This window comes from Poecilia reticulata, linkage group LG6, assembly GCF_000633615.1.
Source record: "Poecilia reticulata strain Guanapo linkage group LG6, Guppy_female_1.0+MT, whole genome shotgun sequence".
Taxonomy (NCBI): Eukaryota; Metazoa; Chordata; class Actinopteri; order Cyprinodontiformes; family Poeciliidae; genus Poecilia; species Poecilia reticulata.
In genome coordinates this window covers 1,046,321-1,058,625 of record NC_024336.1, presented here as the reverse complement: position 1 = coordinate 1,058,625, position 12,305 = coordinate 1,046,321, and the positions used below count along the sequence as shown (strand labels likewise).

The 12,305-nt window shown below is 37.5% G+C and overlaps 1 protein-coding gene across 6 annotated transcripts in view; it reads left to right on the top strand.

Moving 5' to 3' along the window:
• LOC103465635 (suppressor of tumorigenicity 7 protein homolog) overlaps positions 1-12,305 on the top strand; it is a 48,196-nt gene that overhangs the window by 6,985 nt on the left and 28,906 nt on the right. For 4 of the 6 annotated variants that reach the window (XM_017305465.1, XM_017305464.1, XM_017305463.1 and 1 more), the window contains exon 1: positions 7,085-7,764. The exons of 1 other annotated variant lie outside the window; for it this stretch is intronic. In XM_017305465.1, coding sequence (XP_017160954.1) covers positions 7,743-7,764 — 22 coding nt within the window. In that variant the 5' untranslated portion in view covers positions 7,085-7,742. Of the gene's footprint in view, positions 1-7,084; positions 7,765-12,305 lie in introns of those variants that run through there. One more of the 6 variants, XM_008410644.2, reaches the window with a different exon arrangement.

The window sequence follows — 12,305 nt, the reverse complement described above, 5'->3', positions numbered from 1 at the left end:
GTGAGGTGTTCCGGGCACGCCCTACCGGGAGGAGGCCTCAGGGAAGACCCAGGACACGCTGGAGGGACTATGTCTCTCGGCTGGCCTGGGAACGCCTTGGGGTTCCCCCAKAGGAGCTGGAAGAAGTGGCTGGGGAGAGGGAAGTCTGGGCCTCCCTTCTGAAGCTGCGGCCCCCGCGACCCGACCCCGGATAAGCGGCAGAAAATGGATGGATGGATGAATGGATATATGTAGCCACCCTGCGGAACACTGAAAATGAAGACAAAGTAGTTTCCCCTAATGAACCATCACAATTGGTTACCAAGTAGAGATCAGGGATTTTCACTCAAAGCAGCTCTTTATTCTTTCTCGCAAGAGACAGAACAACAAGCAAACATGTCCAGTGTGTGATGAGTCTGGTTTGCTGTAACTAGACAGAGTCACTTCATACTAATCACGAAGTTCCTCAGCAGGAGCCTGGGAACCCTGGTTTCTGACTCAGCATTGTAACGCTTCATTGGGCAGACCCAACCTTGAACATAGAGGAGTCTCATCTTTACCTTCTGTGGTTCCTCCTTTACGTCCACCAGGGTGAAAACACAATGACGCTCACATGAATGTGAAGACATAAAGTAAATGCCTTTTTTTGGGTTACAAAGAATCAGAAGCTATTGTCTAAAATTCCACTAACAAGCACTTTGTGACTGCTGTATAAATAAATATTTACTAACTAGTTAATCTCCTGGATTAGCTGATTTTTTTTTTCTTTCTCAACAACCATCAAGGATTTTCCGAGTGAGCTCTGTGACGCAACACACCCAGCCACAGCCCTGGTTCACCGCAAATCCAGAGCAGACTGGTCACAAGTCTTTATTTAGAAGCTGAGCAGCAGCAGCATGCTAGTAATGTGATCTCAGCGAGAAATGCCTGCTCTACTGTACCTGCCCAGCTTGGCCCAGGCACAAGTCTCTTACCGTCTCTCCATTCATATCTACTGAGGACGGCCACATGCCTGAGCTCTGATTATTTCTTCCATTTTTTTGAATCACCCACACAGGATTCTTCAAAGTTAACACTGACGCCGTCACAGCTGGCTGTGACCCACGGAGTTTGTGAAAGCTTGTGAAGCTAGCAAACACTTGAGGTTGCTAAGGTTTACCTGAAGAACCCTCTGAAGGTGAACTAAAATTATGATTCAAAATTCATCTCACTTAATCTGACCAGTTTTATTTCAAATAAGGAGAATTTATGACTAAGATTAGCTTTTAGGTTTTACATAGAAATAATAATGGTGCTTTACATTCATAAGCGATGGAGAAATTAAATGTACAAAAAAAAGTCATTCTCATAATGTCTAAAAACAAGTTTTAAAGAATAAACTCTGTTTTTCCCCACTGACTGGAAATTTAAAGAAGCACATGCATTCTTTATGTTCTTATATTAGAATTTTTAGCATCAGTCAAATTAATTACACTTTAATTTTCAATTACATAAAAGAGACAATTATTAAAGTTATTTAAATAGTAAATTATTAATTACTTAAATTTGTTTCTCCACCACATTCTTCAGACTGGAGAGAGACTGGATGTAAAACATCTATCCTGGTGGATAAAACCTAACTTCTTACTAGAGCTGTTTTCTCAATCCTTGTTTGAAACATTTAATAATTCTATGGACTTAAAGTGATTCTTCATTTAACATATTTAGTGGCAGCTAATCATTTATGATGTAAAAGCCTTTCTGAATTTGTAAGTCAGCAGTTGGGATGTGGCTGTCATGAGAGGCTGCCGCCTGCGTTCAGGCAGGTGGCTATTTCCCCTCCACGTCCTTTCTCCCTGCTTTGCATACAAACACGGTTTAATGGATGGTATTTCCAGTGGCCTGCATTTAAATGCAGTTAGTATTTGACTGCCTGCACATATTTGAATCAATGCAAACTCTGTCATGAAATGAACAAGAATCTGTCGGATAACAGACGCAGCGTGTTTCAAACGCTCTCCAGGCGTGTTCTTTTATTCATTTATTACAACCAAGATTTTTTAGTATCAGTAATAGTTTACTGATATGTTTCTTTTTAATTACTCTACACTTTTACTGTACTCCTGCCACACTACTGGATTGCTTTACTTAGTTTGACCCATTATTTACTTATCATAGTTTTATTGTAAGTGCAGTTTTTTCTTCTTTCTTTTACTTAGCAGCTTCAAATCTTGGCTTAAGATAAAACCAAGTCATCCATCAGGTCGCATTGTGGAAAATTCAAATCTCTCTGACCAGCAATCGCACCATTGCACGTCAATGCTGATTGATGGCAACAGACCAAAGCACAAAGGCATCAATAATATTGATATTTGTCACTGTGATAATGCACATAAGACCAAGCACCTGCCACTGTACTCCAACATTAAGGACCATTGATTGTATTAGCAGCCTAAAAATAATCTCAGGTTATTTTTTAAATTATAGGCACTATACTACTTAGGCATTAAACACATGTAGCGCATTAGGAGTTCAGCAGATACTTGCATGTGAAGCCGATATTATGTACCTCCACAAAGGTCAACTTTGACAAAGGCCAAAGTTGACAAAGGTCAGCTGCAGCCTTATTTTACTCTGCCATTAAGGTTGCTAACCACCAACCAGGTTACATCTACACGTGTGCGTTAACAATAGTCATCTCATTGTTGCATCCAACTTAGTGACTTTATATATATATATATATATATATATATATATATATAACTATTTTTGATATTACTTCAAAAATACAACTCACCAGGAATATGATGGACAACTGTTCTCTTCCTACATCTTGCTTTTTCTCAGCAAGCATCTCTTTGTAAATGATAATTGGTCCTTAACAGGACCAAGAATCTGATAAGTAAAACAGAGTGATTGTTGCTAACTTTACAGTATTGAGCCCTCTACTGCATGGATCTCTGATCTCTTTACTGATCAGCTGTTGTGGCAATATTCTACTCTGTCCTGCAGGTTCCTGGTCAGGCGTCCAATAATAAGACTGTCCGTCACCTTCTCATATTTCCTCTCGCAGAAGGATGGCCAGGCTCCTCTCCTGCTTATTTTTAGTTGCCTAGCAACCAGTGAAGGATGCTTTTTCGGGGTGGTACTTTATGATGGAAGTGGGGGCAGGGTGAGGTGTACATTGTTCAGGGATGAAATGCTCCTGAATGCCTTCCTACGTAGGAAAAGGAGGGGGAAGCTGCTCTCTGTAATACATTCATTTAAGGTCAGCATTGTGGCTTTTATTTTTTATCCTCATTCACATGGCGGCACTCAGTTTTTAAGGATTTACATTCTGATTGTGTTAGAAGTGAAAAAAGGCCCAGTCACCACTAAGCAAAGCCTGAATGTATTTTGAAACATCCTACCTTTAGAAAGAGGGGCTGCTTTTAGACCTGTCGCAATAAGCAGTAAATCATTAAATCAATTAATCACATAATAAATTAAAGTAAGCTCAATAATTTCCTTTTGAATTATTTACAGTTTTTTTTTTTCTCCCTCTTTCTACCAAACGTCCAGAAATATAAATAGAAACACGGCTAGTCTCGTAGCGTTATCTTTTAGCGATACTGCAGCTAGCATGTTTCATCCTCCATTGTTTTTTTTTCTGTCAGTCTGCCTCATTGGGACGTTGCCTCCAACCAACGCTGTGTTTGCAGTTTATCAATTTTGACGCAAATTAGTATCTTTGATTCATTTAATTTTCTTTTGGATTATATCCGCTACCCTATATGAAAATAAGTATATTTTTCAAATAGCTGGTTAGACTACTTATCATTTGGGGTTTACGTTGTTGAGGACTGTAACTGTATGTGTCAAATGAAATATATTCTCCTCCTAACATAGTTAACCTGTGTTGGCCATCTTGTTACAGCTGATCTACAAAAACTACAATAAGAAGAGAACATTTGTTGCCATCCAATAACAGAGACTGCAGCACCCTAAGGGCCATCAGCGAGTAAATTAAATATAACACTGGTCAAATATGACAATTTAAAGCTGCTGAGTTTTCATGTCTGAGTTTTCTATGCCACTGATTTTTCTTGACGTTAATGAAGTACAGGACTGGGACTCTACTGATAAGCATTAAAACTACCCCTCTTTGGATCATCACTTGTTATTAGGCCTGTCATGATAACAAATTTTGCTGGACGATAAATAGTTCCAGAAGTTATTGCGATAAACGATCATTTGATTTTGAGACCATTCTTTAGTAATATAATGGTAATAGTAAAATAATAATCCAAGAACACATTCTAAAAGATCAGTAAACTTTACATTCTAATATTTAACACTGGAACTGGAAGACATTTTAAATATCCCAAATAAATAAACAAAACGACAAATGAAATGAATTTTGAAGTATTTGTACGCAAAGTTGACCTTAAAAAAAAGGTTTAGTTGAGACCAAAGCACCAGACCGATGACTTTTATCACCCAATTTTTGGTAGAAAGAAAGAAAAAAAAGATAAATAAATCATGCCAATTTAAATTATTGACTTTGTTTTAATTTATCATACAATTAATCGATTTATTGAATATTGTGACAGGCCTACTTGATATTATCGATATAATGCAATTATTTCTAATATATTATTAGTAAATATTTTTGAAAAGCAATATTTCAGGCCTGAGAAGTTAATACAAGCTAATACAAGCTAAGTTAGCCGGGTTATGTTTTAATAGGAAGTCACCAGCATGATTACTTTTTTTTTAAAGTAATATATTTTCTTTAAAACACTTTGAAAAGAGAACAGTGTTAAAAGCCTAACTTTTCCTGACTGTACATATTTCCAACAGCTGCCTTTGTATTTCTTGCAGTACACTCCTTCCAATAGCCTCTGTTCATACACACTTTTGAGTTAGAATGATATATTGTTTGTAAATTATATTCTTAATTTTATATATGTGTCCATGAAAAGAAAAAGATTCATTTTGTAATTATTGAGAAAGGGGCAGGTTTTTATAAGGTTTTTCTTCTTCCTGCTCCCTTTCACTCATGTAGATGAAGTGTTACAAAACAATGTTTTTGTACATTGGCGATGAGTGAATAAACTTTTGATTGGTTGATTAGAATCACAGATGATCTATTTATCAAATCAAATCTCAGTTTCTTCACAGTATCTTAAAGCTGTGACTTTCTCAAACTGGAAAATTCTTAACGTCCAATACAAATATTTAAAAAAATCCTAATATTCTTATTTTAAATGATTCTCTTTAGTTTGGTACATGCATTAAGTTTAGCTGGTATCATTTCCACTTCTATAATGTCTAATGTAATGCGCTTTGTGTTTCTGCCTCAGGAACAAATTGTTCACTTGCTGCCATAAATCCCACCCACAGTTATGTTTCATTGGAACAAGATAATCACTGTTTTCAACTTCATGTTCCAAATGTTACAATGGGCTGCTTGACACACAGTGGACATAAAAATAGAATTAAAAAAGTGGACTACTTTATACTGAAAACTTAAACGGAACGTCAGATGTGCAGCAAGAATACATGCTCTGGTTTGTTCCTGAAGGACAAAGACATGAAGAGAGAATGAGCGGGAGGGTGTAAGTGACAAAAGAGCTGAAACCTCCATCCACACATGCTTCTGTCTTCAGCAGCTGAGCTAATCTAAATGCTTTAACTCATTCACAGTCGGGGCCTGGAAAACACCCTCCCGATGAATGTCTGTTTATTTAGCAGGCTGTTGTACATCTCACCACTGCACCGGATCAGCTTGTCCTACTGCATAGGTGCATCATATTGCAAGTTTTTATTCAGCCATCAATGAATCAATGAAAAACCAAAAAGAAAAAAAAAAAAAAAAAAAAACAGCAGTTATATTCAGTGGTTTCACCACAAGCAATTAAGTTTCAGTTTGTCTGTAAAGGCGTGGAAAAACCTGAACTAGCTGAGATGCATTGATGTAGAGTTTGAGCATTGAACTTCATAGAGATGCTCTAACCAAAGATGTCTGATTTAAAAAAAATTAAACACTTCTTTTTCTATTTTTGGATAAATTTACAGCCAAACTGTCCCAACAGCATTTATATTAAAATTAATAATTATTCCTCAAAGAAAAAAAATTATAGACCTGACTTGAGTCTGTCGCAATAAGTAACTAATCTTTTAATAAATTAAAATGAGCTCAATTATTTCCATTCTGATAATTAGTATTTTTTAATGGAAATATTGTTTACAGACATCACGATTAATTTTCTTATGGTCTCAATTGTGTGTTTTTTTGTTTTTTTTAATTTCCAATAAATAGAGTTCTTACTAAATTAAAGCTTATGCAGTTATCAACATATTACTTGAAAATGATCTCAAAACAACATCGTTTATCACAATTATTACTGGACCTTACATTCCCCCTATTAGGCTAAGTGTTTATTTTAAATAAGGTTTTTTTATGTAAAAGTGACAGTGAGGTTGGGTTAAGCTAGGTTTATAGTTAACCCACTGAACTGAGTGCGAGAGTGTGGCCACCAATTGTGCCTTCTCTACACCGCCTCATGGTAATTTGGAAATAATACCATGAGGTCATTATGCTATTATTTCCAAATTATGACGCCTGCACATGCACCTCCAAATTTTTGTAGCTTTTCGCATATTTTTTTAGCACAGAAACTTGGTGGGCCGCTGGTGGACTTCAGTAGCACCTCTACCATAGGGCTTCAGTGGAAACCCTGGTGGGCCAATAGTTTGGCTTGGGCCTTCACATGCTGGGCCCTTCCCTTCTCTTTTTGTTGCCTGAACTCCTCCACCAGAGTTTCTGATGAATCCTGGATTTTTAGCTTCACCAGTTAAGTCTTATCAAGCAACAAATTGTATATTTGTGTGTGTTGTATTAGTAGTAAGTAAAGCCAAAAATTCCAGTACCCAACCGATATGGTCAACAGACCTTTCCATAGTCCCCTTTGTTGCTCTTGCTTCCATTGATGGAGGGAATGCTAAATCACTCGTCTTTCTCTCACACCTTTCCTCTCAGGTCCTCATTTCTTCGTAGGTCCTCCCTTTTTCATTTTCTCCCCTCCTCCCTCCCTCTGTCCAGTAGCAGTCATCAGTTGTCTTTTTACAGCTCCCCCCCCATCCTGATGTCACTCCGTTCGTGTATGGCTATTGTCTTATAGCAGCTGCAGCAGTAGCAGTTCCTCTCCAGATTTTTAGTTTGTCAACCCCCCTTGCCTTTTCCTTCCCCCTCTCTCTCCGTCTTCATTAGTGGATTCTACAGTGGGATGAGGAGTGAGGGGGTGACAGAGTGAAGAAGATGAAAAGGAGGATACAGTCTGCAGAAAGCAGAGAGATGCAGTAGCTAGCCACAACCTTCCCGTATCCTGGTTTGGATGGGAACGCTTTTCTATCACTGCAAAGGACTTCTCTTAATTTTTTTTTTTTTTTTAAGTGATTTTTTTTCTGCTTTGAGAAACAGTTGTCCTGCATAGCTCTCATAGTTGGCGGTTGGACTTGCTGAACGTCCGTGATCTGAGTGGAGGCTTTTTTAACGGATAGCCGTGCCGGGGCATCTGGCCGTCTGGGAGGCAGCGACGGCCGGCTGGCTGCATTGTGTTGCTTTGATGACCCCCGCTGTGTAGCTGCCTGCTCATCAACCCCTTCTCTCTCTGTCTCTCTCTCTCTCTTCTTTTCACCCCCCACCCTCCACCCAATCCTGACCCCTTCTCTCTCCTCTTTCCTCCTTCTCCTCCTCCTCCACCTCCTCCTATCTTTCCATCACAGCTCCTGGCCCAGCCATGTTCGGCACAGAGTCGTCATGTAAGTATTACCATCATCCTCCCATCTCTCTGTGTTTTTGTACTCAACAGCATGAGCATATCTTCTCTAAGGCGGTTGAGGGAAGAAGGAAATTGCTAGATTTCCTCCATCTCTCCTTTCTTCTCTGTTGTTTTTTTTGTGGATGTTTTTGCCTCCATGGTTGCTGGTGGTAGACTGCATGGGGAGAAATGTGGGATCTACCATTTTAGCACAGAGGGTCAGCATCGCAAGCTAGCAGGTCTTACTGAGCTTAATGCTTTTCCTGACTTCTCTCACTCCCAAGTATGTTTGATTCGTTTGTGTGTGTGTACGGAATCATCTCCTCTCATTAAACGTGTTTAGAAATCTGGAGCGTTGACATTTGGAATGAATGCCAGTGCCTCACTTTTCTGTGAGCACATCGGAAGATGGATGCTTGTGCTAATATCGCATCATTCCCAGAAGCAGAGGGATCCTCTGTCGCTTTCCAGTTCAATCACATTGCAGTGCAGTTTCGTTATCATCGCATTTCCAGCTTCTGATGCTTCTGGATATTACGTAGTACCTTACTGCTTTGTATTTATTTGATGAGGGGGCTAGGAAGCCGCTTCCCTTGACCTCCATCAGCTAAGTTTGTGTTGAGCCTTCAGACAAAGCTTATTTCCTTTGCTCCAGCTCACGTTGAATTCTTGTATTCTGATCAATGCCGCAGTGGCTCACCCCACTACCTGCTCAGTGTTTCAAGGAAGTCGGGGGTTGATGCAACTGATTGTGTCATGTAGGCATAGTCGGAGTCAAAAGTAACTTGTATGTGGAAGTCAGAGCAGAGACAGCAAGTAACTCGGCAGCAGCGTTCAACAAAAATCTGTCAGTGAATCACTCCAAACTCTGGACTGTAATCTTTGTGATGGATGATACCGTTAGTGTTTAGAAAATACGGATTTTTATTGACCAAAGACTTGATCTGGGTTTTTGTTCTGTTTCTTGTTGCACTGATCAAGTGTTTGTCTGTAGACACACTGCTTTGTTTTCAGCTTTTAGGTTTAGTGTATGGTTATTAAAAAGGACTCTGAGTAGCAACTAGTTACATTTACTTCTTTAACTTTTTTTTTCTACTGGAGTAATATCACGAAGGAACAATACCCCTGAGTAAAACTTCTGGCTACTCCACTCACCTGGAGTTATGTCACTGAATGAAGAACCGGCATGCTTCAACCAAAAGTGCAGCGGACACAGACACACACGTCTGGTTTGTAAATAAGTTTAATTGTTCTGATGTTGTTTTTTTATCTGCTGATCCTGCTGTGGCATTTGGAGGTCAAGTGAACATACAGGAAACTGTAGATATTGTCGTTGGATGTACTTTTCACTGTTCTAACATATATACGTTACCTACCTCAAAGGTTTCATGTGGCAAACTGAGATGTGGAAATGTTTACTCTGCATGAATTTGCTATTTTTTAGTGATTTGATTTATTTGTACTTATCTTTATTTTTATTATTCTGACTACCGGAACGCACAAAGTTAATAATTTCATGTTTTGTCTATGATTACAAAATTTTCATAGATTAAATCAGATTAAACAATACTACTCAAGTACTTTAGCCTTTGTACCAAATGCCTTTTATTCTTACTTGCGTGGTTTTTCAGGTTGCTACTTTTTACTTCCACTTGAGTAAAGTTTGTTGAAGTAGTGCTACTCTTACTTAAAACATAAAACATATAAATGTTTGACTACCCACTTCTGGCACCAACATACGTATAGACTATTGTGTAACATACGTATACGTTTGTTGGGAAGAGATATTTCCATGTTAACATCTATCAGTAGGTGGTAGTTTATTAATCCCAGTCTATTTCTTTTCAACAAAGTAATAAGAAATATATATGTACACGTGGGCGCGCACAAACACACACACACACACACACACACACACACACACACACACACACACACACACACACACATATATATATATTTTTTTAACACTCTAGTCAATAGTGTAGATTGCTATATTCATTAAAAGTCACTTATTTTGGAACATGTAGATACCTACACTTAGGCTGGTATCTTTATGTTTTGTCATAAATAAATTCATACAAAACTTTTAATGTGATAATACATCTCAAAATATAAATGGAACAGTTACTACATAACTTTATTGACAGTAATATGACAGGAAGTGGGCCATTTCTGGAATAAAATCAAAGAAAATCTTCAAAGGTTTGGAAATTAGCATGTCAACAGTATGTAAGGAAAAACCTTTCCTTGTGGATGTGTGTTTCCATTTTTTTTAATAGAGATGTATTTCACATTAGAGTACGAGATACTTGATGAGGTATATTACATTAATGAAAATAAACACAAAACAAAGAAACAAACAGAAAATATTGTGTTTTAACATGAATAATTTGTGTTTCCATTTTTTAAATCAGGATAAAGTTCTTTCTGGTTAATTATGGACACTTTTTCATGTAATGCTGGAGGATTCGTCCTCACTTTTCTTCAGACTAAGTTTTGCACATCTTCCTTACAGTTCCAACAAAGCTTTCCCAGCACGTTTAGGTAGACATTTGTTGAGCTTTTTGTGCAACTCAACTTTATTCCTCGTTTTTTTGCGTTTCTATGTGCGTATAGGTTCGTCGCGATAAGCAATAGATCAATCATCAAGTAACTCCTCCCCTTCTTGCTGATCTAAAAAAAATGACGATATTATCATTTATCGCAATAATTTCTGGGACAATTTATCCATCAGCAAAATTTGTCATTTGGTAACCTTTTCCGTGTGTTTGTCTCAGCAGTTCTGCTGTTTTGCTTAAGTTCATTATTATTTTGGGTTTGACTACTTGTTGGTGTGTGTCAAATAAACAAATAGCTTGATAGAGTAATGAATGTTCTTATTTTTTGTGTCTTGGATTCAACACATAAATTCTCTCTCAAGCCATTTTTATTTCTGATTGTGCCTAATTTTGGCAGGACTCTTCACACAGAGAGCATATCTGGCTAAAGGACAAAGATTTTCCCCAGATGTATTCATGTTTATAGATGGATCAAGTCACACTACTTTTAGAATTCCCAGTTATTGTAGTGGGATTATTAGAGTCTTCCCTTCACTCTCCTGTATTGCTATACTTGTATCCCAATACTTGTAAATAAGCCCTGATCATGTGACTCTCCTGGCTGTATGGTAAAAAAAAAGTTTTATTGTGAATACTGTTAACAGAGGCGTTCAGGGGCTTAGAAAATGCTCTGAAACCATAGATGAAGGTTTTTGTATCTGGGCACCCTATGCACATGAGGCCCCAGATCCTGTTGTTACACAATAATCTAAATCATTAGCTCTCCAACATTATTCATAACAATTGTCCTTAAGGGGCAGTATTGTGTAAAATGGACTTTTTAAAGACAAGTTAAGACAATTGGTCTCCCATGGGAGAAATGTGTCTTAGAAGAGGGGACAAGGCTGCAGTACAACAAAGACAAAACAATACTTGAGAGTATTTTTAACTTTACAACATGTTGATAATAATAATAATAATAATCACTCATCAAAAGCATAGCTGGAGTATTGTCTTGATTTTTTTCATGCATGTTTGAGAAATCATCAAATCTCCATGGCAACCATTCAACTGTGCAAAACACCTGGGTCAGGAGAGTAATAATGTACATTAGTATGTTGGCAGAGTTTATGGTCTGACCACAGCTGGTGAAACTTCTCGGAGACATCAGACATTAAAACAGTAAAAAAAAAAAAGGGAAGTTAAACCCAAAATGGAACATTCTGATATAAAGCTATTCATCCCCATATCAGAATTTTGTTTAAAGCAATCTTTAAATTTACCAACATGTTTATTATGGGTTTTGGAGATGTAGCACTGCCTTAGAGGCACAGCTCCTCCTGGGAGCTAGAGTTTCTGAGCTTCCTCCTCACAGATCAGCCGTCCCCATGACTCCCCCACTCAGTTCCTTCAGACTAGCCAGCAACAATAAGCCAACACCTGGTGAAACGGTGCATCTGATAAGCTCATTATACCTGTCAGTGCAACACTGAAAAAAACGTTTTTTATGCGTTAATAGAGGAAACGCACATGAACCCAGCAGACCAACATTTTGTAAAACTTCTGTCTTTATCTTTACTGTTTATCAGTGAAGATGAACTTTCCATTAGCTTTTCTACAAAGGTACAAAGGATTTCTGTTACCTGATATTGTGAGCTTGATGTGTTATGTGTTTTTATTTATCTGATAAAGATAACATATTTTAGATCTCTAAGGACATTTTTATGTCCTACATTGTAAAACCTTTTGATGTATAAGGATGTATATTTATTTTACCGTATTTCATTCTGAGAAATTCTTCTGACAGCCACATAATTATTTCATAGAAGGAAAGGATAAATTTATCTTGGGTTTAGTATAGGTTAGAATAAAAACTTTTCAATTCAAATTCAAAAATACTTTTTGATTCCATAGTAAAATAAAATGAAATGTATGTTCTTACAATTTAAATATTATATTGCAGTGTTATAATATATTGTTCAGTTATTAGTATATATATATA